The sequence below is a fragment of the Crocuta crocuta genome, unplaced genomic scaffold (genome assembly GCF_008692635.1).
Source record: "Crocuta crocuta isolate KB4526 unplaced genomic scaffold, BGI_CrCroc_1.0 scaffold68, whole genome shotgun sequence".
NCBI lineage: Eukaryota > Metazoa > Chordata > Mammalia > Carnivora > Hyaenidae > Crocuta > Crocuta crocuta.
The window spans coordinates 1875263-1896289 of record NW_027532426.1 but is presented as its reverse complement, the minus strand read 5'-3'; the positions used below and the strand labels follow the sequence as shown (position 1 = coordinate 1896289).

The following is a 21027-nucleotide window of genomic DNA, read 5'->3' as shown; positions in this document are numbered from 1 at the left end:
GAAGATGCAAATCTATGATGGCTGTGTGAGGCCACTCCCTGCTGTCACAGTAACAAAATGATATGCTTGCTTTGCATAAAAATAGTACATTAAAAACACAGAGACATTTTTTTCCACTTATTTATTACATTTGGACCTTTAAGAAACATATACCATCAGATATACCACTATTCAGTAAAAATCTAGTCTAGTTTTTGGGAAGCATACGTGTCACAAACTATCTTTCTTCTAGTCTCCAAGACTTTAGTAAGAGTTTATCAAAAAGGTAGACTCTGATCGATGGGATCCTGAGCCTTGAGGTTTTGAACGTTTTGATTATTGTAGAACAATTTCAACTGGATGAACTTAATTCCCAGCTGTTTTCCTTCTGGAATGGGCAACTCGTTTTGAAGTTGTCTAGTCCACCGCAAGACCATTCAATTCCTTAAGCTTTGTGATCTAACCTGTCTTTGGAAAACTTGGTAAAAAAGTATTTTTTTTTCTGTACAAGAAGGATGAATTTATCAGAACACACCCAATACTAATCATAACAAAAAGCAGTATACATAATGTGTATGTGGCCATGTTCACTCCAGTGACGAGTTCAGAAGCTGGTAACTACTCTACCTATGGAAACTATTTCTGGATCAATACGACCCAAGCTTAGTTGCAGTCAACTCCTTAACACGACTTTTGGTATGTAACATTGATTAAAAATCAGAAAGGGTAAGTGGACAAATACATACTCATACATGATTACGTTTCCAAGAAACTAGTCTTTGTGGAAGCCTACAGGAAAGAGGACTTTCAGGAGACTGTTGACGGGGACCAGGAGGTTTAAAGCTATGGCTTTGGGAAGCACCCCAGTGAGCTATAGGAAGGCATTCGTAAGAGTCGGATTGTGCAGCATCGAAGGATAACGCTCTAAAAGAGGTGGGCATTTTCTCAATTAATTTAAATTCTGAGGCTTTCAGTAGTCGAGGGCTAGAAATAAGACCCAAAGAAAAGAACCATCTTCACAACGGCTTCAGAAAGGTGACTGTGCCATTTGGCTCATGATGTTATTAAATGGTCCAAAAGCCTTTGGTGGTGTGATATGGACAAGAAAAATATTAATACACAAACCACATAACACCATTAAAACTCAAAAAACATTTTTTTTTTCATTTAAAAAAGTATTTAGAACACATAAAACAAGGCAACATTTATTCTTTCTTCTCGTCTTCCGGTGTGGGGTCTGTTGGTGCTTCCTCCACGGTTGCACTGTTGCTCTCTGAGCCAGTGTTACTATCACTGGTCCCTTCCTCAGCCATACTGTCCACCCCCTCTTGCCCGCTCTCCTTATCCTCAGGAGTAGATGTGCCTTCCTCACCATTCTGTTGGCTCTCCGTCGCTTCCTCGAGGTGTGTCTCCTCTGCAATCACACATTTGTCACTGTCAGTTCCAAGACACAAATTTACTCTTCTAAGTATGCTGACAGTCTAGAGCTGTGCTGTCCAACACGGTGGCCACTCACCATGCGTGACGGTAAGCACCTGAATAAGCCCGCATGACCGAGGAACTGTTAGCACCTTTGAAACAATTTGGGTTTGAAATTCTACTTTTTAGCTGTAAATTTACAAAAGCTAAATACAGGTCAAGTATTTTTGATGGAAATTTAGCTTCTAAATTTAGATGTGCTACAGGTATAAAATACACACCAGATTTTGAATAGTACGAAAAAAGAATGTGAAAAAGTAATACTTAAAAAAATATTGATTATATGTTAAACTATTGTTTAAGATATACTGGGCTAAACAAATAAATATATTATTAATAGTAATTCATTTGTTCTGCTTTACTTTTAAAAACTGTAGTTAGAAAATTTACAATTACACAGCGACTTACATTTTATTTCCATTGGACAATGCTGGTCTGGGGTGCTTTGGATTTAGTAAGAAAGCAGGTGCGGAAATGATACAAGGGCAATGTTTTAGGTACTTTGTTAATGCTGGGCTGTTTTCTGTACGAAATTAAGAGCATGAAGTTTTTGCTCTAATATTCTCAATTTCCTCTTTTTCTTTAGCTAAAAGGATACAATCTGAGCAAAGACTATAGGCATGCTCTACTCATAGATGACAGAACAGAGGCAAAGGACAGAGTGTTCTGTCTGGTTGCAAAATACGCAAAGAATCATACTCCATACCCGAATTCTCAAGCTCCTGCTTTAACCACAAAAATGTGCTCACGCTCCAAATTTGTTAAGATAAAAAATACATTCACACAAAGCAGAGAAAGACTCAGATAAAGAAACTTAAAAATCTGACTATCTGAAATGCTAATCTGCTGAATTAGATCTTGTAGAAACATCTGGTAAAGAGATCTGTATTCCATGAAATGTTTTCCTGATGTCAAATCAGAAACTGTCAGTTGAATAACAAGTATGGTGACTGCCTCTCCCCCTTCTTGCAGTGATGGTGCAGGGAGCCTTTAGCTGTGCTTCCCACGAAACTTTTGAGCTCAGTCCTGTTTGAACAGGGCACTGGACAGGGTCAAAGTGATGCCTGAGGTGAGGCGATCTCAAAATGTCAAAAAACTGATTTAATCAATATTTTATGTGTTTTAAATGTTATTTTGTGCCTTGAGACATGCTTTTAACCAGGAAAATCAGAAGGCTTGGTAGTAAGACTTCTCTCAGATGGGGTCAACAAGCCTTTTCTGTGAAGGCTAGATAGTAAAGTATTTCAGGTCTTGTGGGCCAGGCAGTCTCTGCAGCTGCTCGACTACACGTGGTGTCCCCAAATCGGCAACAGAGGATACATAAATGCACAGGTAAGGCTCTGTTCTAATAAAAGTTTTTATATGAAAACAGGAGGTGGGACAGGATTGGGCCCGCAGGCGTCACTTGCCCAGCCCTGTCCGAGGACACCAAAGACGCTTGATCCTTAAAAGCAACAACCACATATCACATTTTAGCAATAAAGGCTATAAAATACTGAGTGCCAACACCACATCAAATCCAATACTGTAGATTTTACATACATTTTCTTATTTATTCTTGGGCACTCCCCCTCAGAGGCTGGCACCAGAGTACCGGCATGAAGAACCCGAGATTAAAGAATTTATCTAGTCATATGCTAGCAGGTGGTGAAAGAGTTCAGACCCAGATCTGTCTGACTCCAGGGCCAGGATCCTTAACCGCTGTATTATTATACTTTATATTCCTAAGCCAGAAAACGACACACTTCAATCTGGGCAAATAACCGAGACCTCAAATAGCCAGACTCAACACCAATGCCCCACTGCTGTTTTGTGTTGACACCAACATTTTAGGTGAATCTAGGACAGAGACTCAGATTTGCAGAGGAATGTGTAGATGACACAGAGAATAGCCCTCGACATTCACTTTGCTGTCACCTGGCAGCTCACCTGTCTCCATCGGGACGCTCTCGTCGTCCTTCTTGTCCTCAGCCTTACTGGCAGCTTGCTCTTCCTCAGGAACCATGCTGCTCTGACTGCGTTCGGCTTGCTCCGCTGCCTCTTTCTCTCTTTCCTCCTGCCTTTTGCGAGCCTGTTCCTCTGCCTGTGCAATTTCGGCGGCAATTTTTTCCATATCCACTTCCACTTTCAGACCGCACAACTAACAGAAAGAGAAAACTCTCTTAGTCACATTCTTTCCTTACAATCTCTGAACCAGAGAAATTATTTCAAAAGTGGGTTTTGGTTAGAAACTATATACATATATATGGGAAGGAAAAAAATGTGGTTCTAGGTCTGCTCTGAAACTCTGAGTCTACAGAAAAGAAAGCTGTTGTAGCAGCCACGTAACCTCAAGGACTGCAGAATGGTTGGTGAGGCGATGCTGAAAGTACTGGATTATGTATAAGGCTTCCATTTTTTATTTCAAGCTACCAGACATTAGACTTATTTGTTTTAATACAAAGTACACACTGTAAAGTACATTTAATGAAGACATTTAATGAATAAATCTCAGTAAAATGAAAATAACTCATGATTGCAGGAGTTTAAATTCAAATACCAGAGGGTCTAGAGTCTATAGGCTTATTAGCACATCTGTGTGTGTGTTTATATTTTAAACCTACTGCAATTTTGCCAGAAAATGGGAATTACTTCATAAAGCAAAGATCTCACCAGTTGTAGCAAAGTTAACTCTATTTTAAAGTGAGTAACATTCAATTAAAACCTAATTTTGGAAAAAAGAATGAGGAAAAAAGTAACAGACACAGTGATAAAAAGTATAGTGAACACATTAAATTGATACCCTTGTAAGTTCATTGTTAAATGAATCTGTGCTTTCCAGGAATTTCCTCTTCTTTTCCTGGTGTCTTTCCTCTATTTGAAGAAGTTCAGCTTCTAGTTTTCGCTGAAAGACACAGGGTCCAATTTTATTATTACTGAATTGTTTTCTCAAAAGCAAATGTTAAAACAGAAAATAAGTCTCATTTTGTAGTGGTCTATACTTAAAAAAAATTTTTTTTAAATGTTTGTTTATTTTTGAGAGAGAAACAGCACCAGTGGGGGAGGGGCAGAGAGAGGTGGAGACACAGAATCTGAAGCAGGCTGTTAGCTCAGAGCCTGATGCGGGGGCTCGAACTCACGAACCATGAGATCAAGACCTGAGCCGAAGTTGGACACTTAACCGACTGAAACACCCAGGCACCACTGTAGTGGTCTACAATTTTTTAACAGCATGACAAAGGTTTTGAATTTTTTATTTAAATTATTTGTTACACAATGTGTCTTGCTAAGATCTTAAAAGCAGAAAGTGCAGTACAGAGGAATGACTACAATTAACAAGTAGATGTTAAAGAACACTGTTCAGGCTTAATTTCCTCAGAAAAAAATATTCAGTTAAGCAGTAAACGTTGATAGGATGGCTTAAAATTCTGAAAGGACATACTTTCCATCATAAGGGTGTGTGTTACAGTTTTAACAACTTATTAAATCCCTGGGAAACCTCCATTTCCTCTAGCTCTTGCCGGAATCAGGAACAGGTTGAACTGAGCACAGAAAGAAATACTGAACAGGCACACCGCTGCATGTTACAGAATCATGCCTCTGGAGGTCTGTGACAGGCCCAACTTATTATAACAAACGGTTTGTGACTTTACCTGGTGAACCATTAAGGACTGGACCTGTCGTTTGAGGACCTGCATTCTAGCTGTTGTGACAACTGACCGAACGTCTGGCACCACACTCTCACTAAGGATTTCACTGATGAGGCGGTGGTTTCTCTGGAAACGGGCGGTGGCTGTATGCTTCATTGAAAAGCCATCATCATAATCTGGAATAAGCAAGATGTTCTGGAAATGAGGTCACCAGTAACCATAAATAGGAGAGAGTAACAATGTTAACACTTAATTACCAAGGAGCCATGGCCCTCACTGGTCTAACAAGGGGGCCTAACAAGGGCATCATGGGAGCACCTGGCCAGTCACTTGATAAAAATCATACGGAGGACATAACGTGTTCACTGGCCAAGGTATCGGTTTTTCTCACAAAATCTTTTAAGTGATGAGATGTGTCTAGAAGGATCTAGTTGAAACACAAATGAGATAAAGCCATGTGACTTCTGGTCTGGAGATCCATCAATGGGAAGGCTGCACGTTACAGCAAAAGTGAAATGCTGCTGAGAGGGTCATTCTCGTGGTAGTAATTGAAGGCATTTACACCTAATGACAACATTTGAACTGGGCAGTGTCTTTGTTCCTGTATAACTTTAATAGTAATGAAAAAGCCCACCCCGGAGAAAACATCTCTAGCAATACTTTCCCAGACCAGCATATATACTTCATTCGATTAGAAAACCATTAAAGCCCTAAAGTAATTTTATAGGAAAAGAGTATTTAATACCAAATTTTACTTTTATTAATCCACATACATATATAATTGTTGCCAGTATGGAAAGCTATTACTTTGTTTTCATTCACTCAAGTTCTTATATAGTATGGTCCGGTTTATATGCTTATTTTAATAGTTATGCAACAGTATTTCCTTCATCTCCACCTTTGCTCTGTCACCTCTGTGGTTTTGGACATACCTGCTAACAATCTGGACTATTTTTATTTAACGTATTTACTTAAATTAACTTACCTAAAAAAAAAAAAAGCTCCCTCTAAAGCAATACACATTAAAATAGAAGTTCCTCCCCAACCCACCTAAACACCTTAGCGGCCCACCAAAGGTGGAGGGACCATGGTTTAGGAAACTTTGCTAGAGGCCTGAATTGTGGTCCTATGTCACAGTTAAGCACCCCCGTTATCATTTGGTAATTAAGTATTTTCTAAAATGTCCATCATCATAAATACTGGTACAAACTGCTGTGCAAATTACTTTTTGTCTCCTTTCGAGTAATTTCTTTGGGACATATACATCTGAAATTAAAACTACTAGAAGAAAGGATACCATTTAAAAAGATTTCTGTGAACTTTTCTACTGTTTAAGGAAGTTTTTCATATCACACTTAAGATTATAATACATGGTACATTCGTGGTACCTCTAAATTTTATATATATATATAGATGTTTCCTTTCATTATTTGGACCCAGTATTGAATAGTTATAAGGGAAATCAAGTCTTAGCAATCTAGATTTATCTTTCCTGGCACTTCTAGTTGCCTGATTTGGGTTTTTTTGGGGAGGGGGAGAGGCTTACACTTTCTGGTTATTTTCTAATTTGCCAGCTATTTACCTGATCTCATGAATATTCTCTAAAAGGCCATTTAAAAAACCTTTCACTGCTTTGTGTGGAAACTGGAAGCCTTCTCCGTAACGTAACTAGCAGCTGCTGTGCTCACGGCGACTGCCCTTCTCTTGGACTGATGCCCATCCTCACCTCCCAAACCTTCCTCTTTCTACTCGGTTCTGAGGCATAAGTCCAAGGTCTAAAGTGATTCTTATCCTGGCATCTTTGTTTTCACCTTCCTTTCTTACCAGCAGTTTTGAGTTCCTATCTTAAACTTACAAAACATAATGGGCCAAAGTCTGAGGAATAGAGAAGAGGATCTTCTTTTGAGGACTGTTCCTGAACGAATCTCTGCAATCCTGTTCAATGTTCACGCAGTCCCCTTTCACTTAACAAAAACTTTCGCTATTGCTACTTGTGGCTTCCATGTACTCTTACTTAGACTGACCCCTCATCATCTTTCCAATTATTTGTAGACTGGATCTTCTTCTATTTTTTAGTTCAGTATGTTTTTCTTGCATTAATCATCCAATCTGAGTAATTTTTGGTCTGTGTTTGCTAGTGTGTCCTTGGCACTGCTGATTCTGTTTAACACTCGGTATTGTTCCTAGTCTGTATTCTACTCTATTATTAATATTTACATTATTCTATTCTATTCTATTCTGTATTTATGTGAACGTTTGTCAATATCCCAGTCCATTCTTTATGAAAACCATTGTTCTTCCTCTCCTTCTGGGTGTGTGTTTATTCATTGTGTTTAGGTGGTGTTATTGCTTCCTCTCTCAATGTTATTTCTAAAGTTCTTATAAGCTTCATCTTTGTTACCACTATGGGATCCTAAATTATTTTCTTCATGTTTTTGTTGCTTGTGGCTAGAGCTTCTGGCCTTTTCCACATCAGAGCTGCACATGGAGAAAATATTTGTACACCAGGCTTGATTTGTGAAGGAGAATGCTTATAACTGCAGGTGGCCAGCTCCGAGGCTCCCTGCAGTGTGAGACTCTGCTTGGCTGCAGAGAACCCGGGGAGTAATCTGTACACCTGACACCCAGTTACCGAATGCCCATCAGGAAGCTCTGCTATTTGTATGTATACACATTTTTACGTGTGTATAAAATTGTATGTCTGCTCCCTCATGTGTTACCATGGGCAATGTTGGATTTCTGAATTAACTGGCAAACAAATTTATAATACTTCTACCCACTCAGTAACTTTATCCCTTAAGAGCCTTTAATTCACCAAGTTTAAGGAACCAATAAGAAAACAGGACATAACTAGAAGTCATTTAGCTTTTTAAAAGGAGCTGAGGCAAAATTCTGACTCAAAAACCTTTCCTGCTTTCTCAGTATAAAGATTCTGATAAACAGTAAATAGTTTTTCCTATTTTCTGTACTAACAAAGATGTATCTTTTTCTTGTGGGAAATTCATACTCAGATCTTAACTAACCAAAATACTGAAAGGGCACTTAAATACACTGCTTCCCATAGGAAATAAAAGCAAGCGATTTCTTGTATTTTACTTCTTAGAGAACGCATAAACAAAACCCCACTTTTTTTTTACCATCTGGATCTTCAGCAGGCTGAATGCTCATGTAAGGTTCTCCTTTCTCCATGCGAGACTGTCTCTGTCGACTTTCTTCCTCTAAAGCAGCTTCTGCACGACTTTTTGCATTTATGTAAGCAAGGTATGCGGGGGAATTATGATAGGCCTTCATAGATTCATTGTACTCTATCTGAAATTCAAACATTTTTCAGTTTTACAATTAACATATTACAGGTTATATGAATACCTTTATCTCATTCAAATATCAAAAGATAAAATGATCTCCTTTTCACAGACAAAGAAGGAGTCTGAAGTGTAGAAAAATTAAGTGACTTGACCCAGGCAGACACACACAGTGCAGCTTGAGCTGATTAGATTTTTTGTTTCTTTTATAAACAACAAGCAAATGTTTATGCATTTTACATGTCTCCACCCCACTGTGGTTCCCATTCTACCTTTTCTGCTTCGTATTCGTTTAAATATTCTTGTTTTTCTTCATCAGTGAGATCTCGCCACATGCCACCAATAATCTTGCCAATCTCCCACAACTTTAGGTCGGGGTTGGAAGCTTTTACTTGGTCCCAGACCTTAAAAAGGAAACATGAAATTTCAGTATTGATGCCTAAAAATATAGACCTTTAACAATACTTTTTAATACAGAAACTTTTAAAAATAAACAGAAGCAGAGGGAATTGTATCAAATCTGTGTGTTCTGATCAGCCTGCTGCAACAATTATCATTAGCTGGCCAACCTCATTTCATCTATACTCTGCTGGATTAATTCAGAGCAGATCTCAGACATTTCCAATCACTGGTGATAGTTCAGACAAACTAACCCAGTAATAGTCTCTGTTTAGGAGGAAAATGGTTAATCTGCTAACACAACACACCATATCTTCAAATACATGTATAATAATTATGACCCAAAATTTCTAACTAGTGTCGAATACAGCTAAATGCTCTTGTCGTTAATAGAGACATTGGCTATATTTATTATTTTAAGAGAATATAGGTTTGTCACCAAACCAAACTAAACAGAACAAAAGAAAAACACATGAGGGAAAATTTAAAAAATGTAAAGAAAATAAATATTACCATAAGCTTACTGCTTACAGATTAACTACTGCCTTCTAGGTTTTTTTTTCCTTCAAACTAACACATAGCTGCCACTGTTCTTATAAAAAATATGACACAAATAGATGTAGTCCTGTATTCCTTTTTTCACTTCACACTTTTCTCATGTCACTGAATTTCTCCGAAAGACTAGATCTCCATAACATTACCTTATGGATTTGAACCATTTTTATTTAATCATGTTATTCTTGTTGGATTTTAGTTCTAGAATTCTGAAATCAGAACTAAGTTCTTTAGAAACTGCAATTCCTTATCCTTTCCTCTGACTATGCACAGAGAAACTGGCTAAGCCATTACAAAATCTGGTGTAAAGCAGACAAGCACAGAGAGCATTCCTCACCCCCTCTGGCTCCTGGGCACCTACCTTTCTGCTGTACCTCATGTAGGGCCTCAGAGGCTTATCTGGTGGCTTTGGGGGTTTTGGAATCGTAATACCAGAGGATGCCTACAAAAGAGTTAAATATATACATTATTCAATCGCAAGGAATTCACCAGCAAAATGAAAAGAGAGTCCCTTAAAAATTCTAATGCGCCTTTCTTCTACTCGTCCATGGATACAAGATTCTTATATTTTCTCCACTGAAAATAGCTATCACTGCAAATTCAGAAATGTTCATATCAAAAGAAAATAAAGAAAATGACTTTAGGCACAAAATTTTTAAATATTTTACTTAGCAGTTTATTGCTACTGCTTTGACAACCTGGCTGTAAGAACAAAGTATTACATAATAATCCATACATTAAAAATATATAGTTACAGATCACGTGTCCCACGTTTAGGACATTACCTAGCACCCTTTTATTGTGCTTAATTTACCATTACACATACAGTCAACACTTGATTATCTGCCCAAGTCTGGGCTCCTTCAGCACTTACCACACTCACACTGCCTGAGGGGGGCTTTTTTTTTTACTCGGACCATTTCAGGAATACACTGCACCCCACATGAATGACACCCCTACAAAAACTACCCCCTAGGTTCAAAAACAGAAAACAAAAACCTTATTTCCTTTATCAGGACTACAGATTTTATTTTTCTTAAGGTTCTATGTCTATATCTAGTCATTTTTATAAAGGAGATCAAAAAGCATAAACTAAAGTCATGCCTTTTCTTGTCCTGAATCCTAATAACAGTGTAGGAGTAAGGCCCCAATTAAGTTATTTCTGAGGCCTTATATGGATTTAAAAATTTTTGGTTTCGTGGGAAGAAAGAAAAATGAAAATAAAAGGAGGGAAGACAAAATATTTTTTAAAAAGGTAAAGAAAAAGGTGAGCTAGAGAAGAAAAAGGTGAGTTAGAGAAAAAAAAAAAACAAGGCAAGGAAAATGAGAGATTGGCTCTTTCTATGGGCTAATATCTAGGCAAGAGATACCAGAAACCTTCTAGTGGACACCCACGTAACTAATCCAAGAGTGTCTATTTCTGAACTTCATTTAGTTTTAACATATATGACTACATTTGATCTACGATCCAGAATGAATTAATCATGGCCAAATCATAGATTTCCCCCCAATTTCTAGGAGACAACTGATATTGATTTTCCTTGCCAGGCTGGGGGAGAGGGGGAGTAAGAGGTGCTGGCTTCACTCTAATTATCAAAAGACAGGGACTGGCAACTCCTTATAAAGAGACTTAGTGACATTTTGTTCCTTTGCCCTTCAGTTGATATGATAAAACCCTGGACAAACGCCTCTTTTTTTGAGCTGGGATGCCAATTACAACCTTATTTCTCAACCAAGGCTCAGAGATTAGTCTATCTGTGCCCCAATTCCACTGCTTCAAACAATGCTTCCTCTTCCTCCAAGGAAGGTCTTCCTCCATCCTTATAAACTTTTTAGTAACTCTGCTTCTTCATACACGGAATTGTTAGAAAGCATATCACCTTTGAAGCAGCATTTCCTCTCTTCTTTCCATTCCTCCTATACACTTATACCATAATTCATGCTGATGCCCATGCAGACAGACCCTGTTTTGTTTTGTTTCAGCCAGCAGCAGGCAATGGAGGTGAGCCACAAGGGATAGACACTATAAACAGCAGTGATATGAACAGACAATAAGAGAAGATTTCCAGGTCTACAGCAGTTTCAGTGAAGGGCGAGGGAACTCCTACAAGGCTAAACTTACATTATGGGTTTAGAGCAAGACACACAAAGGTCTGATCTTTCGTACCTAAAGTTATTATAAAGCATCTCCAATATAAATCTTCAGAATTCCATGAAGTGCGTTACAAATAAGGTTGAAATTGTGCCAATAACTGAAGTTGGTAGACCGCCACTCACAGATTTTTTAAAAGAGAAAGCATTCTAAACTGTCTGTTTAAATATACTGAATTAAGACACTTTTAAAAACAAATTATAGTAATATTTGCTCTGACTACTTTTCAAAGAACATTTGATAATATTAAGGGATTTGCTTATTTCTCCTTTCTTCCAAAGGAAGGTATCTAAATCGTCTAGATATTGAGGCTGTATTTTCATTACACTGATAGTCAATTTATAAATACAAACAAAAGAACACCCAAAACAAGAATCACAAAGTTAAATTCTAGCAGGTTTTCAGGACATTGAAGATTTGTATCACTAAATATCTCTAATTTGTTTGCCGTCTCAGTAGACTTTTTTCTACAATTCCTTAAACATTACTCTTAAAAAAAAAGCAGTTTGCACTTACAACACTTTAACCTTATGCTGAGTAGAGTCCATTAGAAACAACCCCTGCTTTCCTATGTCCTCTAGTTTGAGAGTGAAAAGCTGCTGCCCCTTTACTAAATGGCCCAGTGGTTATGCTTTTGGAGGGCAGGTTTCCTTTCTTAGCTGTTTCTTCACAAGTTTCTGTCAAGAAAGCTACCTCTACCTGCAGCTGGCCACCTTTACATTTTCTGCTCTGAACTGGCAATGAGGTGGGGAAAGTAACTACATGACTATGCTTGTTGCAACTGTGCTTACTGAGAGTAATTCCACGGGAATCACCTATACAGGAAGACCATACTTTTAGGAAATTTATTTTGGCCACTTAAGAGATTTTGTTGTTTCTTCCAATTCCCTGCTTTCTCTGGCAGGGTCTTATTTAGGGGTTTCTTTCTAGGATGGGATTTCCACTGCAGCACAGAAATAACCTGTGTTTAACATTTTGTCTCTTTCTGGTCTCACACCTGTATGTAAAGATACGCCAATCACCTTGGGAAAGAAGGACTGCCTAGGAACAGATTCCATCTCCCAGCTATCATTGGGACTCCAAAAGGTTCTGACGTGCTGCATAAGGTCTCAAAACCATGCAACGCTCGAGAGTCACCGGGAAACCAGAGGCTCCGTAGAGCCTAAAGGAAGCTACTTTACAGGGTTTCATAGAATCATTCCTTCAAATCACTGACTTAAGACTATTTGCAAACAAGAAGACCAAATAAGAGCCAAAAAGGCAAAAAAAAAAGGTCACACATAATTGGGGTCATCTTAACATAAAACACTTTTATATTGGTCAAGGTCAGATCTATTAAGTCCTAACAAAGATTATGTTAGATATATAAAAAAAGTTGTGTAAAACTTTAGGCATAACTAATTTTCTTAGAAAGCGATTCCGTGACCTAAGGGAGAGATGACTAAAAGCTGAAGGGGCTGGGCTTAACACAGGCTAAAGGCCTTCAGTTTCTAGGCCCTTCTTTAGGTTGAGTCTAGGCAGCAGTTTAATTACACTTCAATCTGGTGTTGAGAGGACAACAATACCAAGAAAACCACCACAAAGAAGCAAAATGCTAAATTCTCCGTGCCCGACAACCCTCCTGTGCTAATCTACACAGAAACTGGTGCCCACTCCAAATGCTGGGTTCTAACATCTCCAAGAGGGAATGAGGAGGGACAGGTCACTGACTCTCAGGACCTGAGACAGCGAGTGACCTTTCCTTCTTCTGAATGATCTTTATTAACAGTGAATTCCCACAGATACATCCAAGTTAGGAACAAAATGCTTATACACACTGAAATACAAATGATTCTAATATTACACTTACCACCATTTCTATTCCATTAACATAGATAATCAAGAGCTGACTGTATAGAGCTATTAAAATGTAATCATTCTCTTGTTCACTCCCCATGAATAATTTTCTGCATTAACATGAATGACTCAAAATAGATTCTGCTCCTTGTTTAAATTAAAATGTTCTTTATCACTGGATTACCTTGCCACCCATTATACTTGTGAAACACATTTAGGCCAGGGAAAAACACATACCGATGCACATAAAAATTGTATGCATTGTGAAATGCATACATACACACACTTGTCAAAATTCTTTCCAGATACCATGAAATATGCATGGCACATAAAACTTGATATGCTTATGAAATACAAATTATGCAGAAACAATGAAAAATTTAGACAAACAAAACTATCAAGCTAAGCAATATGCTTACCAAGATAGACATACAGTTTGATAGTTACAAGCTTTCTGCTCTAGCTTGACTACAGGGTGAGAGGGCTCTTTTGAAGTCACATTAATCCAATTATTTATGAATACAGCAAACAAAAACCAAGTATTAAAAAGTTTACAGCCATTCTGGGTTGTAAAAATTCTCATTAATGCCACATTCCAATGTATGTAGGTATTTGGCTTTTGGATTTATTTTTATCTACTCTTGGTAAATCATTTTTACATTTATTTTTCTTTGGTACTTACGCTTCTCTGACTATGGTTTAAGATGATTTTAAAATGAAAATGCAAAGTACAGTACACAATTTGGGTGTCTTAGGTTGATCATTTAAATGAAACATCCTAAGTTTCAGAAATCATACCTTTGTCCTATGGATTATAAATGCACTTCAAATGGTTTGGCACATTCAACTTGCATTCTGCAATTCTTTCAAGTGATATTAAACATCTTTTTCTCTTTTTAACTGGAGAGAAATGAATCTCAGAAAGTCAACTATTAAATCCAAAAGACAAATGATTATGTGTAGCAGTTCAAACTGGTGGGCCACCGAAAGAAAGCCCAGGTCCATAAGCCCCGCTTTTATTAAGAAAACGGAGTCCTTGAGCTTGACGCCAATGACCTTAAATGAAAGATACTCTTCATCTCAAAAAGGGTATTTTAACCATAAGAAATTCTAGGTTTGTCTACATATAATACAAGTAGTGCCCAGGGCTTTATCTCTCCCGACCACCGAACAGAATGGATTCTTCTTTTCTTCTATATACATATCCAGATCTCACTATTTTTTTTTTCCTGGTGTAAGATCGTACAATGAATGTTTAAAATAGTCAAAAAGCCAGGTTAAAAAAAATTGTTTTAGATGGCTGTGCTGATGATTCGAAAGGACCTAACTCTGGAGGCATTTCTGGTCAAATCCAGTTGTTTGCCGGATACTGTAATAGTTGATTCTCCTACCGTCACCCGGCTGTTGGTGCCCGGGTTCCCTCCCAGCCTGTAGTTGTTGTAGGCGAGATGACTGTATGGATTGTATCCCACAAACCCTGGTGTGCTGGGCATTTGCTGATGGAAACAAATGAGACAAAAACACGAATGAGAAATGAGCTCAAACGAGGAAAACACAGAAATGAAAAATGATCTGCATATGGCATGCAAAAGCAACCTGAATTTAAACAAGCAATGATGTGTTGTAATTGTTCTTTTTCTTTCATTGAGAAACCAGTCTGCAAGTGTTTTTTTTTCTTTCTTTCTTTCTTTCTTCCTTTTCTTTCTCTTTGCGGGGGGCGGGGGGCAGTGGTGTTTGTTGTGAGTGAGAATGTGTGTACTTGTTTTTCTGGAATAAGCAATACACTGAAGTGTGTCAAACACTCAGGATTACTTTATGGTCAATAATATAACAACTTAGCGATACAAGTCTGAGATAGGAAGGCTTGAAGTGTGATAAACTAGAAGTCTGAAAACACTTTACATGCAAAACAAAATGTGATTTATTTGAGTTATGTAGATGCCACCAATGTATTTATTTACTAAAAACAAATGAAAACAAGAAATGGATTGTTTTCAAAGACAGTTTTAAATCATTCTATATAATGTGAGAAATGAAAAGATACTCAAATCAGGAAGCCAGAGTTGTCAATAGAAAAGAACATATGTGGGATTCAATGGATGTCACATACATGATTTCAAAACAAAGACTTATAAGAAATGCATGGATTTCATTCTGGGGTGCTATCTGATCTTTTCAACCCAGTCTTTCTTTTTTAGACTTTCTCTTCCATCTCTTCTTTAATCCATCTTCCATAGGTCAATCATGAACACTTTCTGCATTTAGTTTTAATGTGAACTACTTTTCTAGCTGACAGACTTGAACTATCTTTTTTCATCTAGTTTCTTGATAGCTCTGACCCTTTCAAAACACAACTGGTCACTGCAGCAATGAAATTTTTGTTTGTGAATTATGTGTTGATGTAATCACAAACGGGCTCTTAGATAGCAGTGCCCTCATGGTTAAAACAATGACATCCAATATTCATGAGAATCAAGAATTGATTTAGAATGCATAAAAAGGATGTAGCAAAGAGAAACCAAAAGTAGGGTATTTAACCTAATGAAACTCAATCAAAACAACTAATTTAATTTTAACATGCAATTAACAATATTAGTCTTCATGTGTAGAATGTAAAATACACTTAACACACCCCAACTAAGCTGAAGCTGTTACAAACACAATTTTCTAAAACATGCCGCTGCACATATCCTAAATGTCCAAAAAAAAAAAAAAAATTCAAGCAGATATTACATTTGAAACTCTTTAGGAGAACTGAGCAATTCTAGTCTGTATAGTTATAAAAAGACGCAATTAAGCATATTTAAATAGGCAAAACACAGATGAATTATCAAAGGCACAAAAGAAGTGNGTGGTGGTGGTGGTGGTGGTGGTGGTGGTGGTGGTGGTGGTGGTGGTGATGGTAAAGAGGTGATGGGAAAAAAAAAAAGGAAGGAGGAGAATTCATTTAATATCCATTCTGTTGGATGTCCTAATCCCTAGTCTTCTGTATTTTATGTGTCAATGTGAAATCACAATGGTACAGAAATAGGACTAAAGGCCAAAAAAAAAAAAATCCTTTTCTACATTTGAGAAGTCGTAAGGGGACACTTGGTTTTTGAGCTATTTTTATTATTTTAAAAAATCAAGTTTTTGTCTTCAAGAGATTATACATTTTCAGAAGCAGTATTTACGTCAAAATGACATCTTCAAAGGTTACATAGGAGAATGAGAATCACTTCAACATTATGAGGCAATAATGTAAGAAAATTATGTAAGGGAATTAAAAAAATCAAAACTAAAACATTACAATTATACCACTTCCAAAATTGAAGTACATGGTTAGCTCTTTGAGGTCAGGAATCTCAATTGTTCAACTCCACCTGTATAACCACTAGCAGAGTGCCAAGGAGATGGTCATAAGAAATGTTCTTTGATTTAAGAAAGAAAACAAACCAAACACAGGACTTTAAGACTACTGGAAGTAACTTCTGAAATTGTATGTTACATAAATTGAAATGAGAACATGAGATATGGTATCTCCTTGAAGAAGTATCTTACTAAGGAAAAACAAATTGTTGATAAACATAACTAAAGCATACATCTGAGGCTTAGTAAATAAGAGAGGAGTCATCGAGTGGAGAAAAAATTACACAAGGACCTAATTAGTAGACTAGCCTGAAATTTTGGGACGAAGGGGTAAGGAAGGAGGGCTGACAGCTGTTCAAGAATTGCTTCTGTAGGCTATAGTCAATGTTAAACAGTGTTTTGTTTTGTTTTTTAAGACAAAAAAAAAACCCCAAACAAACAAACAAAAAAAAACCGCCAAAAAAACCCCAAAAAAAAACCTCAACAAGGAATCCATTTCGGCAAGGCCTGAGCAGTTCCTGTTATATCTGTTTTGTGGATTGGATGATTATTTTACATGCTGTCCAAGCTGGGCCAGAACTTGCTGGGAGAAAAACCTAGTTCACAAGTATTATTTAGAAACTTTGAAACATAATAGGCAGGATCTGACCCACAGATGATGAAATCCTTACTTAAACAGCTTGAAAAATAAAAATTTACAATGAATGTTATTATAGAACTGGAAGTTTTATTGTTTGGCTTAATACGAATATTATATATATAAACAAGGAGAAAAAAATGTAACCAGTTGAAGGTTAGGTTTAAAAATAAAAACAAATGCCAGAATGAGCATTCACTCAATATCAACTTTTAAGAGTCTGATAGAGGTTAACTAGAAAGAGGTGTTTAACTTATCATTTATTTCCCATTTAAAAAAAAGAACTGAGCATAGGAGGTTGGAATTTCAGCAATATGTTTCTTTAAATGTTGGGGTTGGTTCAAGGTAAGATGCAAAGAGTTATTTTATTTAATAGGAAGTGCTGTTTTTTAGCTGAATTTTTCATCCTGTTGCTGTGATGATTGAGTGACTGTCACTGGAAGACATCTGGGTTTTTGTATCAAGGCCAGACTTGGCTATTACATTAACAAGAAAATTAAAACTTACTGTTGCAGGAGCTGGGGTGGGAGGTGGGGCATAAGATGGTCTTTCTGTTTGAAAGAAAATAAATAACTTCTTGTAAACAACTGAGATATAATACTATGCAACAAAACTACCAATGGTCCTGTTTCGAAGAAAAAAAATGAGAGTATTTTGGAATTCCCATTTGCTAGGGCATTAGTCTCTTATTAATAGATTGATAAATATAAAAAATGAAACTTACTTGACATTTTGGAAGGTTAAGTTCTCAGTTCCTTAAGAATGAATCTGAGACACTAAAATAAAAAAAGAAAAAAAAAAGAAAAAAAAAGAGAATCAAAACTCAGCAAGCATAAGAGATGTTTTCCTAAAGAATAGGGTCGTTTAAATTGGTACTTCTTAGTAAAATTACACTATCTTCTAATAATCAAATCTTCTGCATATTTTACTAGTTCTTATAGGTCATTTGGTTCATCAGAATTAACCGACTAAAACAAATTACTGGGGATATTAAAATCAATATTAGACATAAACTTTCAAGTTTTTTCTTAGGCTATCGGGCCACCTCTTGCATGGAAAACATTTTGCTAATGCCATGTAAACATTTAACTGATAAAAATATGACAATAGAATGTGATGCATTATCAGGGCCCATACCAACAAGGCCTACCAGATACTGACAGACAGCTCACTGATGAACAGCAGCTTTACCTTCCTCTTAGAATAACAACTTCTATTAAAAACAAGGCAGCATTTTATTCCTGGAGGCAATGCAAAAGGTAACTGGTATGATAATGAGCTTTACATTCTCTTAATCGTGGCAAATAGCTTTCTATGTCCTGGGAATAACTTTTGAGAGTCTACCTGAAAAACTTTATTAGCCCTTCACAGCCCATTTCAAAATATTATCTCCATAGTGGAACTTTCATGATAAATTACCCGGGGAGAATGAATTGCTTCCTCATCTGTACTCCTATCCAATTTACATAGATCTATAATATTGTTCATTACACTGTATCATCCCTGTTAATAAGGCTAGGTTGTAGAATAGAGACCATCTAATTCATTATTGCAGTCCCAGCACCTAGCTCAATCCTGAATACATTTTGTCCTAGTATTATTACCAGCTCAGAACAAGGCCATGCACGCGTGAGCTTGTTCCTCACATCAATATATTATCACACACCATGCGTACAAAGAGACAAACATTCATTAAAAAAAAAAAAAGAAGCAAATAACGTCTCTGACTACTGGAATACTCTCATGGAACATTATGCAAAACAAGCATGATGCTTTTGCTTCTATTCTACATTTTAAGGGAATTCCCTGGAGCATAAGGAATAAGAGGTCTCTGTGGAAAGAAATTTTTCAATGGCCCAACCTGGGTCTCTCCCTCTTTCCTTAGGGAAGGGGCAGAAACCACGGACCCGGGTACAGATGGATTTCCTTCCTCCTCTCACTAGGCGGTGGGGCGGAGGGGGGCTGTCAACATCCAGTAGGCCTTGCTGCAGGGATCCCTGACAATAATTAGCAAAACTCCCTGGTACATCACACTTTATTGTTAATATTTTAAAATTATTGCTCTCGTTTGCTACTATAAATTCTAAGCGTGAGCTTGTCCATTTGTTTGCACTGGGTCCATCGCCGGTGCCTGGCATAAAATATTCGGGATTTGTTGAACACTTTATAAGGGGCAGGCTTATCACTTATCTCGGTTCATGGTCACAGCTACCCTACGAGGTATGTATTGACACAGGAATAATGGGAGTCTCGGCGAGTTTAAGTTAACTTGTCTAAAGCACACAGCCAGGAAGTGCCAGAGCTGGGTTGCAAACCCAGGCCAAAGTGTTTCAGAGCTCTTGCTCTCCACTCCAAGTCACAAGTTCCTCGGTCGTTGCCGTAACGAGGAGAAACCACCTTCCTGGGGGGTAGGGACCACGGTCTTGGCTTGCCCCAAGGGCTTCCCCTGAGGTCGTTTCCTTTGGTTGCCGTGGCGAAGGCAACTTCACTATAGAGGGGGAATGCATGGGTGCCTTGACCAATTTGGCGGGGTTAGCGGCTGGGGCAAAGCTTGCCGCCGAGGAGGGGCCCCGGAAAGGACTCCCTCCTGGCTCCGGCTCAGCTAGGCCTCAAGGAGGCCGCAACCGGTCCCCAGCTCCGGCCCCGCGGCCCAGCCTGAACCCCAGCAACCCCCGGGAACTCGAGGTCCAGCCATGCCGGGACACAGCGACTTGCCCCCCTCCTGCCCCGGTCGGGCCCAGTCGGAAACACTCACCCGCGGGCAGAAAAAGCGCCCGTAGCTCCGGCCTCGTTTTCCTTTGTCCCGCGCACGCCCCGCCCCTCGCGTCCCGAGCGTCCGCACTCGCACTTTCCACACTCTTCTCAATTGCTTTCCAGCCCTCACCCGACTCTTTTGGAAAAATAAACCTCCAGGTGAGGACGCAGTGGTGTTTCCTCCAGTCAGGGATTTTTTTCAGGTCCCGTACGTTTCTCAAAACCTCCCGAATGTGGGTACTCTCCAGGCCGGGCGCCGATTCGTCACGGCGAAGTGGGCGGAGGGGCCCGGCGGCGGGANAAGGGCCCTGAGCCACTGCGGCCGCGCGGGCCAGGCCCCCGCCTTGCCCGCTCTCGCGGGGGGTAGTAGTGGTGGTTTTTTCCGGGTTCTTCCTTGTCTTTCTCTCGGAACAAGAGTGTATACTTCAGCGAGCCGAAGGTGGAGGCGAGGACGACCCGGTTCGCGGAGTCTCGGTCCCCACGGGCGCCTCTCAGGGCTTCCTGCCTTAACGGCTGGGCATTAAGCCTTGACCAAAAGCAACACGGACCTTCTCAGTTGTTCCAAGCGCGAATGGAGTTGAATTGCCAGGTTTCCGAGCCGGGGCCCCGAGATATAAATCCCCTCGACCAAGGTTGTGCGCCTTTGCGGCGCCGGGGGTGCCACCGGTCTCTGCCCAGTGCTGCCTTGGCTTATCCCCACTTTCGGCTTAAACACCTCTGTCCTTCCGGATCCTGCTCAGATTCTCATTGTGGTGCCCTCCTAGAACCTTCCCCCCATAGTCCTTCCTCTGAATTCCCACGGTACTTGGGTAACTTTATGGTACTCTGTACCCAATCCATTGTGCCAGTCTGCGTTTGTATCTCCACCGCATTATGTGGGCCTTGAAAGCAAAGGTTCAGTCATCTGCGTTGATCATCTTTCTGTTTCCAGCGCCTACTTACGGCTTGACTCATTGT

General features: G+C 38.8%; 1 protein-coding gene across 4 annotated transcripts; it reads right to left on the bottom strand.

The window, feature by feature from the left end:
• Positions 1-1116: 1116 nt before the first annotated feature.
• Positions 1117-20332, bottom strand: SMARCE1 (SWI/SNF related BAF chromatin remodeling complex subunit E1). Of its 4 annotated transcripts, XM_077779118.1 has the most exons (11): positions 20072-20332; positions 18041-18092; positions 17824-17867; positions 14723-14827; positions 9705-9785; positions 8662-8793; positions 8225-8396; positions 5091-5263; positions 4241-4342; positions 3388-3598; positions 1117-1393 (listed from the first exon to the last, which is right to left on the bottom strand). In XM_077779118.1, the coding sequence occupies exons 2-11, from the start codon at positions 18045-18047 to the stop codon at positions 1185-1187; spliced, it is 1236 nt and encodes a 411-aa protein (XP_077635244.1). In that variant the 5' UTR covers positions 18048-18092; positions 20072-20332; the 3' UTR covers positions 1117-1184. The 4 variants fall into 4 exon arrangements, with proteins under 4 accessions (XP_077635244.1, XP_077635245.1, XP_077635246.1 ...); XM_077779119.1 differs by lacking the exon at positions 17824-17867 and having other exon boundaries at positions 20072-20331; XM_077779120.1 differs by lacking the exon at positions 14723-14827 and having other exon boundaries at positions 20072-20330.
• Between the last annotated feature and the right edge of the window lie 695 nt (positions 20333-21027).